Genomic DNA, 16,142 nt, shown 5'->3' with positions numbered 1-16,142 from the left:
TCACCTGGAAAAGTGTTTTGCTGGGAGAAAAGTACTCTGTAAATGTAAAGTTATGACAAATGGTGCACACCGAACAACAACAAAAGAAACAACTGAAAAGAAATAAATAAAAGGCACCGCTGGGATTCGAACCCAGGATCTCCTGTTTACTAGACAGGCGCTTTAACCAACTAAGCCACGGCGCCGCTGACGGTGACTAACGAAAAGGGCATTTATGAATAGTGACATACACGGGTCCAATGACGTCATGCTATGTTCAGTATATCACATGTATTCCCTGTGAATGCGGCGTGGTATATAAAGTTGTCTCGTCTTATTTTTATCCTATTTTTTTAGCTACTAGAAAATACGAAGGGCTAAAATGTTATAAATAGCATTACACCGTTAAGTTACATTTATCCAAATCAATCAACTAAAAGGAGAGCTTAATGTGGCTTAGTCAAACGGAAGCGTAAATATGAGATGACACTAAAGCATAACTTTAAAGTGTAAGAAACAGTGCAGTGCAGCAGTGTCTTCGGTGTGGATTCAGTATTGTAAGAGTACAGGGTTGAAATACACAGCACACTTAAGCAAAACAGATGATAGTGTGTATATATTACAATTCCCTGTAGATTATTTCAAATTTAAGCAAAAAATATTACGCTCTTGATTCCCATCAATAAGGTTTTGCATAGAATGTCACGTATTTACTATTAACTAGTACATTTAGAACTAGAAAATGCATTTTCTGAAGAAACTGCAGTGTAAATGCTGAGCTGAATGTTTTGAGCTGAAATGGCTGCAGAATGTTAAGTTAAAAATGTTCAATGAGCTGAAATAGGACGAAACATTCACCTGAAGGCTGACGTGTAGAACTGTTGAAAGCTAAAGTTCACACAGATGAAGAAGTTTCAAAGTTGGAAAGTAGCTGAAGATGTTTAAAATGTAGATGAGAAAAAAACTGCAAATTTTTTTGCGCTGTGTGTGTGCGTGCACGTGTATGTTTCTGTGTGTCTGTATTTCCTTGTGTGTTTGTCTTTCTGTCTGTGTTTGTCTGTCTCTCGCGCCCTGTGTGTGTGTGTGTGTGTGCGCGTGTGAAATGTTTGGTGAAAAAATGTTGAATGAGCTGAAATACACCAAATCATTCACCTGAAAGACAAAGTGAAGAACTGTTGAAAGCTCAAGTTCACACAGAAGAAGGGATTTTGAAGCTGGCAAGTAGCCGAGCATGTTTAAAATGTACATTAGAAAATAAAGCATGAAACTCAAACTGGAACTGAAGAAAAAGTATAAAAGATATTGAAAAGATAAATACAAGCTGAATAGTTCAATGTCTTGGCTTCGTTTTAAAGTTCAAATGGTGTCTATGGGTCAACATATGTGGAAGTAGTTAGAGTTGAAAGACGAATAAGTTGAATGAGGATTTGAAGGGTCTCCCGATTGAAATACATTGTAAATTTTTGTTGAATAAAGTTGAATAATTAAAATATATATATATAAAAGATACAGACTCCAACATGTCTCAGAGAAATGATCAAGAAAGACAAGAAGTTGACCCCAGCTGTCTTGCATGGGATAAACCCCTAGACCCTTACCTCAGCTCTCTTCCTCGGGGTGAACACGTACAACTAGAGGAGAAGCGCTTCGAAGAAATGCAGAATGAAAATCTCATGAACAGAGAAAAGATTATGTTCCTGAGGCAAGAAAATGAAAGAAAGAGTGCTGAATGAAAAAAACAGTCCTACCAGCTTCAAGAAAAAGAAGGTATTATTGAGGAGAAACAATGGGCTCTGCAAGACAAAAAGAATCAGGAGCTCCAAGAAAAGCTTGATCAAGCTCTGGAAAAAAATAATGAAATCCTCCAAGAGAAGAAAAAACAGGACATAGAGTTCAAAGAAAGAAATGGACAGCAAGCTTGAAGACATGAAGGAAAAATCCAGAGTGCTCCAAATAAAGCTCAATAAAACACTGCACAGAAATAAAGTTTCTTCAAGAAAAGAACAACAGGACACACAACAGAAAGAAATGGATTGCAAACCTCAAGAGAAAGAGGAAAAATATAAAATGCACCAAATAACTCTTGATGAAACTGCTGAAAAATCAAGAGATGCTTCAAGAGAAGGAGCAACAGGACATGAAACAGAAAGAAACTGATTGCAAGCTTCAGAACACAGAGAAACACAACGAAGGCTTGCAAGTAAAGCTTGATGAAGCTCTGGAAAAATAAAGAAATCCACCAAGAGAAGAAACAACAGGACATCGAGCAGAGAGACATGCAGTCCAAACTCCAAGGCATGGAGAAAAAATACAGAGTGCTGCAGGTAAAGCATAACAAAACATTGCACAAAAATCAACAGCTGCTTCAAGAGAGAAAGCAACAAGAGATAAAACAGAAAGGAATGGACACCAAGCTTGAAGACAAGGGGGAAAAATCCAGAGTGCTTCAAATAAGGCTCGACAAAACACTGCGCAGAAATAAAGATTTTCTTCAAGAAAAAGAGCAACAGGACACACAACAGAAAGAAATGGATTGCAAACTTGAAGAGATGGAGGAAAAATACAAGGTGTTTCAAATAACTCTTGATGAAACTGCTCAAAAATCAAGAAATACTTCAAGAGAAGGAGCATGAAACAGAAAGAAGAAAAACTTGTTCTTCAGTGGAAAAAAACAAAACAAAAAGGAAGTACAAAACAACTGAACTGGTGGGAGAAAAGAAAAAGCCGGAAAAACAATGATCAGAGATGCAGAGTAGCATCAATGAAATGCTCAGAAAAAACACAGAACTTGAGGAACTTTCTAACTACTTGAAGAACAAGAACACTAAAATCCAGGTGCAAAAGCAACAACAACAGAAAACACATGAAGCCCTTCAAGAAATCCAGAGGAGAAATCAGACGTTGGAAGACATGCACAAAAAAGTAAAACAGAGAAATACAGATATGCACAAGGCAAAGCTAATAGAGGAGGCAACATCTAGAGAACTGAAAGACAAGCTTGAAGAAAAACAAGCAGAATTAGAAGATGTGGAGAAACTTGAGAAAGAAAATGCAGAAATAATCCATGAGTTGACGAACCTTACCCTTGAGGAAAAAGTGCTCATGGAACAGTGCCTAAAAAAGAAGAAAAAATACTTTCACTTGTTCTGGAGGAGGGACACTGCTGCTCCTCACCTGATGTAACATCGTCTTCCTCCACCTCTGTTCCATCTTAATTTTCACCGCTCCTCCCAGTTAACCTATATTAGTTCTTTTCAGAATAAATCTAAGTTTTTTTAGTTGTTGTTCTAACTCTCTTATCAGTACGAGTCCACTCAATTCTATCGATTTAGTTTAGCCTGATGCAATCCACCCAATGCTTTGACTCACTGTATGCACAAAGTGACTGGTTATGAATGCCCAGTAACACTTCAAACAGTTACCAATATGTCAGGGTTTATTGCTATATTTCTTTTCTTAGGTATGTTGAAGCTTTCTTAAGTTCTTGTTGTAGCTGTTATTAGTTTGGGTCTAAGTTTCCTTGTATTTTGTTATTCATTGTTTAAGTCCATCTAGTCAATGGACGTTGATTTAAGCTAGCTGGACCAGTGAAACTGATCTTTCTAGTACAAAGAAGTTTACTACACGTTTAATGCTATAATATAACAAAAACAAGTGCAATGTCAACAGTATGAAGAAAGAAATCTGTCAGTCTGACATTTCAGGGGTTAAATTGTCATTATAAAACCAAGAGTGTGCATCCTTTGTTTAATTTTTTAAAAGTATAGTAGATGGTGAAATAAAATAAAAAAAGATTCTAATACATTGGTAAATACGTATGAAAGGCCATGGGGCGGTCCTTATAAATAGGAAAAGGGGTAGGCTCAAATTTATGAAAATGCACGTATCCAAAGCAATCAACTGGATGCATTTTGAGTCTTTGACGGACCGTTTACACCCCCCGGGCCTTATGTTGGGCACCCTTTTACTAAGCACTTTAGGGTTTGCTTCTACAGTGAAGTAGCTAACTTCATCTTTGCCATAAATTAAAACTGACTTAGCACTAAAGAAAATTCCATCCTTTTCATAATGAAAAGTCAATGTGAAAATGCTGTCTAAGCTTGTCTTTAAACTTACATGATAACCATAAATAATAACGATTGTTTTTCACAGTGACACAGCAAAATTGGAAATAAAATGATTTTGTTATTACTTATGTATTTGTTAAAATTTAAATAAAAATACTTTTACTAGATTGTCATTTTAACTTTCTTACATGTCCTACATACTCCACTATCCCCAAATTTGGGAAAACTGTTTTTGTTTTGTTTCGGATTTTTGTTTTCTGTTAATCTGCACCACACTGCAACACAAAACCCTTGCCTCCTTCCCTAGCATTACTACTATGACCACCAAAAAAGAACTGTTTAAGTGCCGTCCCCCCCCCCCCCACTAATGGGTCAACAAGTAACTTCTTCAATATTATCACTATTTTGCATTGTTCCATATTTGTTTGATGGCTCATAACTTACTGCATTTTCCAATAGAATACAAATGTCAGGAGCCCTCTAAAACAAGCACTGATGAAGGAAATCCCTGTGACCTATCAGATACCAGCATTTACACAGGTTTTTCTGAACTCTAATAAAAGTTTGATGATTACAAAGAAGACGTAGCTGAGATTTGTTAAACACAAGGGTCATTGGCACTTGGCACAGGTAGGACATGATCCACACTAATAACTTGGTCTTAGCTGTTTCACTTTAAATGACCCTGAAAGGACCGATAGATGTTTGTTCAGGTCACTGAGGGTTTCTCACATTGAAGTCAATAAACCACATCACAGGACACTTAAATGGCAACACTACTTAAATCAGCACCACTAACCAAAGCTACCAGCATGACCAGTTGAAATGTATATGTATGTATATATGTGTGCTTCTCAACCCATTCAACAGTTTACACTGTACACAAATACTAATGGAAGAAGCAGTGATCAGCTGCCTCTTCAAGAACTAGAGGTCACAGCATTGTAGTTTCATTGGCATGTCTTTCCACTCAGACTGCTTTTAGGACAGTGTGTGATCCTGTTCACTGATAACAGCTGACTGAGGATGGAAATGTTTGATTTAGTCATACAGCACCTCCAGAGAATAGTTGGCAGGATCCTTGGATTAGTTCTCGTCATTGACACATTGTTTATAGAAAGAACAGATAACTTTTGAAACTCTGCTGGCTTCAAACTTATTTCTAGCCTACTAGTTCTGGTGGCAAAAAGAAAAACCTTGCAAAAATCAATGCAACACACTACGAATGATATTTCAACAGTTTATTCAACAACTTCATAGACATTTCTTGAGAAGTGTGCTGCTTTATTGGATGTTTGACAAGTGCGGGAACCAAAGCTTTGTACATGCACATGGTCTCAGCACAGGTACAGACTATAGGTTTTTATTTATTTATTTATTTTTAAATCACACAGCCTTGAAATACAGCAGCTGATGAAGCTTACCAACAACCACTTCAGTGATATACACACTTAATGAATTTTCTGTTCAAATTAAAAAGTAAAGACGGGAAAAACAAAAAAAAACAAAAAAAAAAAACACACGTAAAAACCTAGAAAGAAACTAAAGCTGTAAAAATCAGAAAACAAATCCTACAAATGGCGCCGAGTCGACGAGTCCATGAATGCACAAGTCCCAGGATCTGCATGTCACGTTGCTCAGCTGCTTTGTCTTTGCACATTGGTTAGTCTTTTAAATTAATGTAAATACTATGAAAACAGAACCCATGTCACAAAGAAACATTCCTTTTTACTGATCTTGAGCTCCGATTAGCAGGACACTGGACTATCAGCCATGACAGAGGAAGAGAAAGGTGGGTGGGTGAAGTCTGTTTGAACAGAAGATCATCATCCTAACATGGTGTTCACTGAGGCGACCACTTGTTTCATTACATCTTAAATATTTTATATGAATTTTTACCTAAAGTTGCTGTTTAAAGTGTCTAGATCTGTCTCTGGCTGCACCAGTGTTAGTTCCTCAGACAAAAATCTAAATGATTCAAGGGCACAATATTTCAAACAATCAACAACTTGTGCGTGAGCCAGTGTGATTGGATCTGTGTCTGAGGAGCTACTGAGCCTGACCTGCCTTTGTTTAGTCTGCAACTCATACATTTTCTCCCATCTAGCTCATGGGTTGTGTGTGTCTGTATGTGTGTATGTCAGAGTGGGAAAGAGCATGAGATTACTGGTGGGCACACTGTACTCCCGAGCCGTGGTGGCTGCCCTCTTCGTCCGAGCTGTCATTGTAAGCCTCCCTGCGGTTACCAGATGACGAGCTCTGGCTGACGTCATAATCTTGCAGGTCGACTTCTTCCGTGTCTCCACTGATGATGGGTGGCTCTGACCGTGAGGGCAGCATGTCTTCCAGCTCCTTCACAGGGAAAACAATTGTCAAAATACAGCTTTAACAGGCAGCTTCATTGAGATTTCTAACCATTCTCTGGTGTCAGAAGGTTGTGGGGTCATGACTGCAGCGAGAAGGGGTGCTGTCTCAGGAAGAAATTCACTTCCATTCTCAGCCAGAAAGACAAGCGTGACAGAAGTACTTTCACATTCATCACAAGAAGGAATCAAATCGCTGAATGGAAGTCTGAATGAAAGTCTGAATGAAATATATTTCCCCCCCTCTTTAAAACAACGACAACAAACAAACAGGTCATACTTTCTCTTCAGACCAAAACCAGATTATGTGACGGACTCTGAAGACGTAGTAAAAAAAAAAAAAAAAAAATCATTTGAGAAAACATGCACCTTGGGTTTCTCCCCACTAACTGTACATATATAAATTACTTTCCACCCAAGAAAAACAGCAGTCCTACATGTGAACATGTTACAGGTCAGACAGCTAACTCACTGCTGAGCTGTCTGAAAATCATGTATATTTTTCGAGTTAAAGCAGCTGTTGTTCAAAGTAAGGTGTGCTGTGGCCTTTCTCCGTCAACACTGCTGCCAATATTTCCCTTTTTCCTTGCTTGTTTCAAAGCTGCTGATAAAAGAGCAAAACTGTTTACACTGCCTCCGTGTGCTGCCATCACTGATGCCCCCTCAGAGGCCTGATGGGCGAGTCTGATTTAAATAATACATTTGAACTCAACTGCAAATGACTCGCTGACTTAAGCCAGCTTGGAATATAGTTTTAATGTCTTAATCTAATTATATAGGGGGAAGAAACTGCCTATGAATGACAGTTTTGTAATTACTTCTAAGTACGAAGAATGAGCTTTGGTCTTTGTCTATAATGAGACAAATAAAAACCAGAAGATTAAAGACAGTAAATTAAAAGCACAAATCTGTCATACCCCAAGTTTCTCAGGGCTGATCCAATTGTTGTCAGGAAACTGGACATCAAACTTGATATAAAGATCTCCTTTCTCGAAAGGGTTTCGGTACTGTGGCATGCCTTCTCCTCGCACCATCCTGACAGAGCCTAGAAAAGAGTCCCGTTTGTTTAAAATTAGACTTATTCACATTTTTCTAAACAGTATTTCCAGCACTGAGCATTTAGGGTAAACCCACCCCCCAGTGTTAGTGTGAAGAACATCTTTACAATGATAGAAACTCTCTGCCAATAAAGCCCAAAGCTGGACACCTGCTCAGCTGTCAGAGCATGCATTTATCTGGCAACCACGTCAGAGCTTGAAAGAATGATGCAGTCTGTTCCTGACAAATTCAGTAAGAAAAGCAATGTTTTAAATGGATGTTTACCTGGTTCAATGACTTTGCCAGCAGGGTACTTAACAACAATTTGTCTTCCATCTAAATGTTTCAACATAAACTGGAAACCACACAGCGCCTCCACCAGCCCAATCTTGTGGTTCATGAAGAGGTCATTGCCATCTCGTCTATATGTCTGAAAATAGAGAGATTGTTAGTAATGTCACAGTTTTAACAGATTTAAAAACAAACAAACCAAACAAACAAAGCATCATATCCTGATATACCAAATATGACAGTGTGGGAAAGCTGGTCACTGTATATCATTACCTTTGAATAAAGCTGGGGCTAAAGCAGAAGTGGAGGTTAGTCAATATTAGGGGGAAAAAAGTTTATTCCAATAATTCAAAGAGTTCTCATCGCTGAAGCCTATTCTCTCAGAAAAACCACATTAAACATGGTAAGAGATAATTGTCAGAGAACAAATTGCTTTTGTCTGTGACTGATAGCCTTTTAAAGTGGTCAGAATCATTTTCTCTGACAGAGGCTTTTGAGCTCGTCATCTGTGACAGCTATAATTGGACTGTGTGACAATGAAGCTTCTTCATGGTTTAATTTGGCAGTCAAGACATTGGGGGAGGCTATGAACTTGGATTTTTGTAACATTTCTTTCTTATGTTGCAGTAAAATGCGTTACACAACAGCTTTAAGAACTCCTGCACACTAAACTGACAGGCAAATAAATATCTTATCAAAAGGCTAGAATTAACAAGAAAAACATCAACCCATAATGCAACACTCAGTAGAGGCCTTGTACTTTAAATTCACACTGTTCCACAATCTAGCTTTTTTGGCACTGTAATGCTTTGTCAATTTTATTTTATTTTTTTTATTAATTATTAGAAAACAATGAAGTTCGCACCATCACATTTTTGTAAACTGTATTGTATCCAAACACTAAACACCTCTGCCTTAGATCATTTGTTAGAAATCAATAGTACAAACAAATATAGCACAAAAAAAGTTACTAATTTACTCAATAGGATGCTGTCAGAATGTATTCCTGTATACACAGACAAGTAGTTTTTTTAATGCCTCTTAAATACTTTTTATTGTACTACTTCAAATGATTTTCAGACCTTTTGATATAGTACTATTTCATAAAGAGTACTGATGTTCCATTATCAGTGTTTTGTGTGTTGTTGCTGCTGGCTGTACCAACTCATTATGCTACAGATGTCTATGAATGACATATTTTGACATTAAAGATAGACATCCTGTGGGAGCCAGACACACTCCTGAAGCTCTGGGGGGTGTTCTAGTTAAGCCAAAACCATCCACAACCCATTTCCTTTAACATTTACCAGGGTCTTTATTTACCTCAGCTGAGTAAGGCAAGTGGCTTGCATATTTCTGAATTTGGCACCATTACAACAAATAAGCTTCATTACGATTTGTCTGTTTTATTAAAATTACAACATTTAGTTGAATTGCTCTTGAAAAAAGATCAGCATCACAAGACTGATTAGCCTATCAATCCACCACTCATGATGTCAATATAACTTTATTTTATGAGAGGACACCCATCACTTTTTGGCATCCAGCTACAAGCGTTGTTAATGCAAACCAGGAACTCAACACTTCAACCATGTAGAATCATAAGCTCTGATTTTTCAGTGAACAGAAACACTCCCTTTCTTCATTTCCAGGAACACTGTGTTCAGCTACTACACAAAATCCTTTTTCCTTTGGTCCACTGTGTGGCTGCAATCACAGCATTGTAAGATGGCGAAAGATGAACCCTTAGGCCCCCTCCTCGATTCAGAGATGGTCTTTCCCTTTTCACGTAAATGGCCTCCTTGACTCCGTGCTCAAACCAGCGGTACTCCCTGTCCAGGATGTGGACAGCCTCATCATTGAAAGAGTGTCCACGGGCCTGTAGGTGTAAATAGACTGCAGAGTCCTGGCCTGGCGAGGTAGCTCTTCTGTGTTGTGCCATCCGCTTTGCCAGATGTTGTTTGGTTTCCCCGATGTATAAATCCTGGCAATCTTCCTGGCACTTAACAGCGTACGCTATGTTACTCTGTTTTTGTCGTGGGCCAATTTTTGGCGCAGCGTGTTTTGGGATTTAAAAGCCACAGAGACCCGGTGTTTCGAAAAAAAATGCGTCTCAACTGTTCCGATACTCCTGACACAATGGGATAACTACAGGTTTTCGCTTGGGCAGCGGTTGTCCTTCTCTCTTGGATCGGCTGGAGCTTTCTTTAGGTGCCTTTCCAGCTTTGACAAAAGTCCAGCTGGGATAACCACATTTACTCAGGGCCTTCTTCATGTGCTGTTCTTCTGCCTCCCTGGCTGCTGTGTCAGTGGGGATGGTGTTCGCTCTGTGTTGTAGCGTCCTGATGACACCCAGTTTGTGCTCCAGTGGATGATGAGAGTCACAGCTTAAATACTGATCCGTATGTGTAGGTTTACGGTACACGTCAGCTTTTAGATGTCCCCCATTACTGATAGAAATCTCACAGAGCTCAAAAAACTATGACTGATACAGAAATTCTATTTTTCTAATCTGTATCAGTTTCACCCATATTCTGTCGCGATATTTCATTTTCTTATAGTTGCCCAACATAATACCGGTATTACCGTGAACGGTATGATATGGCCCAGCCCTACCTAAGACCCATAAAATTATTATCCATCAGCGCTGCAGGAGGTTGGCATATTAGTATGAAAGTGAGGTGAAGCATAATGCCATAGACAGAGAAACAATGACCAGGTCGTCCATCTACTACACTAAGTGAATTTACTAGAGCAAACAGATAATGCTATAGATTGCCCCCAAATTGTATGCAACGCTCCAAGTTACCACAATGCTCACAGATGTACCCAGGTTGTATGCAAAAAGTGCATTGCTAAACCACATCAGGTGGGATGTGATAAAATCCCAAGCATCATAATTAAAAATGAAATCATGAAACGTTACATACAATGTTATGTTGTAGGATAAAAAAAATAAATAAAAAAAATAGGGTCCTGGTTATGACGTAAGGTACGACACAGATCTAACACAGAAGCATAATTCACCTGTTAGAATGACTTATTCACCTTACGTGTCTGTCTGGACTGTGGGAGGAAGCTTGAGTTCCCACAGGCAGAACATGCCAACTCCATGCAGAAATACCCCAGGGAATGATAATGCTAACCTCTACACCAGCGTGACACTCTGGTGCTATAACACTCATTCCAAAATGTTAAAATCTGCTCCTAGATAAATACCCTCTGTGTTAAAATAATTAGATTAAAACATTTATAAACGGGCCAAAACTAACACCAAATTTATTTTAAAAACACCCTGAAATCAAAACAAAAATCAAAATGTAATTAAAACTTGTTTAAAAAAATTGAAATATGCAAATTCTGCATGACTAACTCCAACATCTCCAAGATTTTATTTCCACTTCTTTGATGCTTATTTAGTTGTGCATAAATTCGTCACCTCTGCACACCCACACATGTATCTACTGTGATATGGTACATTTTACGAACCAGCTGAGACTATGAGATTTTGGCCATCATAGTGAAAACAGAATCCAAACAACATCAAAAGAATGCAACAGGAAGCTTTGGTCAGGTGTGAGGAGCTGGATTAGAAGTTCACCTTTTTATGGGAGTGAAGTAATTAGCAACTGACATACAAAAAACACAAGAGGAGAATAGACTGCTCAAAATAATGTTAAAACCATCACCCCCTATTACAGAGTACGCATGGGTTACGAGGGAAAGGATAACATGAATCAGACTCCCCCCACGTACCTCGTGCTCTTTTTCTTGCAGGACAAGAACTATATCCCCAGGTTCAACGCCAGGTGCCTGGTCAGCTTCTCCTCCAAAGGTAATTTTCTGGCCATGCTTCATGCCTTTGTCCACATGCACCTCCAGAATCTTCACCTCCTTCACGACTTTCTTGCCCTCGCATTTTTTACAGCGGTCTTTCTCACTGATCACCTCACCTGGGGCAGATTAAATAAAACACAGGATCAGAGATCTGTGCAGATCAATAAAACACACTTGTCAGTGCTTGGTCACGGTTTACATCACTGTGGCACTTACCCTCTCCATTACAATCAGTACACACTGACTGCATCTGTTGGACCATACCCGGGGCCAGCTGTCTGATCATGATGCGCATGCCACGCCCCCTACACGCCGTACACTTTTGTACAGCACCCGTCTTGCCTCCCTGCCTGTATTCACACAAGGCCACAGATGGATTTGTTGTAACCACCAACAAATATCACAGGATTAAAACTGTTAATATCTAAACTATCAAGCAGAAATAACAGCAAGATGTTGGTTATACTACTCACCCATTGCAAGTGCTACAGAGTACATTCTTGCTAAGTTGTAGTTTAGTTGTTTTTCCATTGTAAAGGTCCTCCAGTGAAACCCTACAGAAAAAAATAAGATGATATCAATTGATGCAAGATAAAATAGTTGTGCTGCACATCAAGAGCAATTTTAATTAATTGCAAACACAAAAACATGAAATCGATTTAATGTAGTACATCTGAGTTTCCAAGCTAGGTCTTACTTGAGTGGATGGACCATGTCTTCTCCTCTCCTCCGACCTCCATTCCTGGATCGACTGCTCTGTCCACCCATGAAGCCAAAGAGTCCACCTCCAAAGATGTGGGAGAAGATATCGTCCATCCCTGGGCCACCCCCGCCACCTTCCCGCAAGCCTTGTTCTCCATAGCGATCATAAAGTTCTTTCTTTTCAGGGTTAGTTAGCACCTCGTAGGCAAAGCTGATTTCTTTGAACTACATTTTGAGAAGACCAGAAACAGAGACAAGACAAAAAATAAAATAAAATTAACTGGACGAAGGGAACGGCCTGTTTCAAAATGGCTTTTGGGATTTGACAAAACAATTAACTGCCCCACTTAGATCCAGCCACACATACAGTCTGGGGTTCTTTTTAGAACCATTAAATAAAAATGTGTCTTAAGCTTATGGAAAGCAGACACCAATCAACTAAACTGGTGAAAAATAAATAACACTTGGGATTTTCCTTTGGCTCCATCTAAAACACCCGAGGGGACAGAAGTCTTGGGTACAATTTCAGCTCTCCAAAACAAGACTTCAGAGCAAATTCACAGCAAATTGATTACCTGTCAAAACAGTAACTCAAAGTTTCAATTGTCCTATACAAACTTTACCAACACTCTTAGGTTTCCAATAAAAAAATAGAAAGAAAACTAATAGTTAAAAAGAATAACATCGAGCTTCCATTTGCTTTGAAGATAAAATGTGACGTTCAGCATGAGTTACAAGTTAATCTCACAGCCAGTGTAAAGGATATTCTCGGTAGGACACACCATTTCCAAAACTCAAATGCTCTCATTATTATGAACACTGCCTCCAGGCTTAAGACTCTAAAGTTGCCATTTTCACGTTGGCAACAATCTCCTGCTGAGAAAATCTCTCACTGCCATATTGGGGATGATGAAAGAGAGGCTTGTAATCCCCCCCCCCCCCCCCCCCCTTTCCACAAACATTCCAAAATCTACATTAGAAACTAATGAGAATGTAATAAAACGGCATATTATTCAATTTGTCTTTTGTAAAAATGGATGCAGAAAATTTAATATCTGAGGAAAAAAAATATACTAATGAGAATGTTAAGCACAGCTGTGGAAAGGGCTCTTCCAACTTCAGGAATTTCAGCTCAATGTTCAATAACAATTTAAACCCTTAATGAAATGTAAAGGCTTAAAGCGAAATCACCACAAAGCAAAAGTAAAACGGGAAGTAACTCCTGTCATAACAAGACTGAAGCTTCAGATACACAAAATACTAGGCACCTGTTCTCTATGAGAGCCCGTTTTACTTAAACATTTTAAACTGTTTTTCCTCTTTAGTTATACATGACACTGATAACAACACATAGCACCTTAGCTTTTAACCAATTGATTAGTTTTAATAAACATAAAAAACCAAGAAAAAAAATCTGCAAATCAATAAACAAAACATTAATTAAGTACACATACATTAGAATCGGGTGCATAAAATGAAAATAGACGTCATCTCAAATTAATTTAAAAATACTGAGAGCCAAAGCAAATCATTTAGTCATCAGGGAGGGGTGTTTCTTTCCATTAACCCTTACAAAGGGGGTTAAGGGTTTGTTTGTTTTTAGCTTTTTATTGTTTTCCCAATCATGTTTTTTTAATTACAAATCACATAACTCATCTGGACATATGATGACCAGCTCCACTGTAAATGTAAACCAGGTGGAGGCTGCCACAGAGGCGTTACCTTATCTCCAGAATTAGGGTTCTTGTCGGGATGATATTCTTTTGCGAGTTTCCGGTATGCCTAGAAAATAGCAAAAAACAGAGGTAACTCCATTAGCTAGCAAGTTTTACATTGGGCATGCGTTGTTTACGGGAAACTTACGTCGACATGACTCCAACACACATGAAGGAAGCTTAGCTACGGTTTACGCAATCACACGTGCCTCCCTCCCCGACAAACCTGGCCGGCCACGCTCTTCCTGTCTCGGCTTTAAAAAAAAATTTCTCCTAACAATAACCCATAACTGGTTTAGTAGCGACGACTGCTATTCACCATTTCCACGCACCCATCCCCTGGAATTACCCTTTAGTGAAAAAAAGGCAACTCAAAATGTCTGACAATTTCAGTGCTAACGCTTCTAAGCTAATTAGCATATCTTCTCGCCAAGCACGGACGCGGTAACGATAACGTTTAAGATGAAAATATGACAGCGTAATAAAGTTATCCGATAATGTGCTAATAAACAAGAGGTCGGTCAATTTAGTCTAGTCTAGCATGGCCAGTTAGAAAAATATCACACGCCGGTTGGGAGAAAAAAACCCAACCAAATTTAAAAAAAAACCAAAACCGCTGAATAAATATCAAACTTGGATTCTTCTGCTCATTTTGATCACTACGTGTTAGGAATCTCTATTTCCACCGTTTGTCAAACACAAAATCAAGGACTAGTTTGGCTGGTTTCGCGACAAACACTTAAGCTAAAGCTAGCGTGAGGTCAATCGTTTGATGCGTACGAGCTAGCCCAGGTTTCGGTTGACCTTTTTCACATTAACAACTTGAAAAACATACGTTTTCCTAGTCGATCGTAGCTAAACTGTGAAAGAAAAAGAAAAATTTATTGAACTCATAAACGACACAGCCTGACTGTCACATGAATATCCAGGCCGGTCAGCCTGATTCACTGCTAATGTTAGTTAGCTTCGCATAGCAACGCATTTCCTGATTGAGGCACTTTTAAGACTTTGAAGCTTAAACGCAATATATAATCCCGCAGATTATCTCCCGTGTATTTACCTTTTTCAGCTCATTTTCAGTTGCAGACGGAGACACTCCGAGGATGTCGTACAATTTCGTGTCGACAACATTCGACATGGTGTTGCTGTTGATGTTGCTTCGACAGGAGCTGGATGGACAAAGAGAGAAGGAGCCGGTGGAAAATGTTTGGCTCGCCTCGTGTCTCCATTTCCGGAAAGTCAGACCCGCCGCGTGTCCGCTGGTGCCCCCTGGCGTGGATGTGCTTGATGACCGATGAGCTTACACACAAGAGTAAACAGTCGATTTCCTTTTCATTTTTCTTCTTCTCTTATTTATTCATTTATTTATTTATTTTACCAAATATTAACAATTTAATTAAAGTTAATTTAGACAAAGCTTGAAAATTTTCTTGCCATTTTATAACTGGCCCTATAGTTACACCTTCACATATAAAAGTTTAAACTCAGTTTATGAGCTCTGTTAATGAAAAGCAAACTTTCTATTTCTCTTTATGCTCACTGAATCTTCTTCTTTTGGCCGCTCCCTTTAGGGGTCACCACAGCAGATCATCTGCCCCCCTGTCACCCTCTTCATAGCATCCTCCTCTGTCACATCAGGCTTCCGTATGTCATCCTCCACTATATCCATATACGTTATCTGGCAGCTCCATCTTTAACATCCTTTGTCCAGTATATCCACTATCCTTCCTCTGCACATGTCCAAAATATCTCAACCTTGGTTCTCTAATTTGTCTCAAAAGCATTGGACTTGAGGTCCCTCTGATATACTCATTTAGAATCCTGTTCGTTCTGGTCAATCTCAATAAAAATCTGAGAATCTTTCAATTCTGCCACTTCCAGCTCGATCTCCTGTTTTTTGTCAGTGCCACCATCTCCAAGCAATCCATCATAGCAGGTTTTACTTTGTAAACCTTCCATTTCCCTCTTGCTAATATCCTTCTGTCACACCTCATACTCATCTCCACCCACTCCACCTTGCAGTCTCTTCTTCAGCTCTCTGTTGCTTTGGATGGTTGATCCCAGGTATTTAAACTCATCCACCTTGACTACCTCCATTCCTTGCAGACAAATTATGGTTGATTTATTATTGGGCCCTTTTATTTATTATG

General features: G+C 39.0%; 1 protein-coding gene and 1 non-coding gene across 2 annotated transcripts; both read right to left on the bottom strand.

Moving 5' to 3' along the window:
- Positions 1-111: 111 nt before the first annotated feature.
- Positions 112-185, bottom strand: trnat-agu (transfer RNA threonine (anticodon AGU)). The gene has a single exon. It is a non-coding gene; the product is annotated as a tRNA-Thr (tRNA).
- Positions 186-5,272: 5,087 nt separating this feature from the next.
- On the bottom strand, positions 5,273-15,207 carry dnaja2a (DnaJ heat shock protein family (Hsp40) member A2a). Its single transcript, XM_006779706.3, has 9 exons — positions 15,053-15,207; positions 14,000-14,059; positions 12,273-12,502; positions 12,049-12,129; positions 11,792-11,925; positions 11,495-11,691; positions 7,733-7,877; positions 7,327-7,454; positions 5,273-6,398 (listed from the first exon to the last, which is right to left on the bottom strand). Exons 1-9 carry the CDS (start codon positions 15,128-15,130, stop codon positions 6,210-6,212), a joined length of 1,242 nt encoding a protein of 413 aa, XP_006779769.1. The 5' UTR covers positions 15,131-15,207; the 3' UTR covers positions 5,273-6,209.
- Positions 15,208-16,142: the final 935 nt, after the last annotated feature.

The sequence above is a fragment of the Neolamprologus brichardi genome, chromosome 1 (assembly GCF_056152115.1).
Source record: "Neolamprologus brichardi isolate AB-2024 chromosome 1, ASM5615211v1, whole genome shotgun sequence".
NCBI classification, from domain to species: domain Eukaryota; kingdom Metazoa; phylum Chordata; class Actinopteri; order Cichliformes; family Cichlidae; genus Neolamprologus; species Neolamprologus brichardi.
This window is presented reverse-complemented; position numbering and strand designations above follow the sequence as displayed.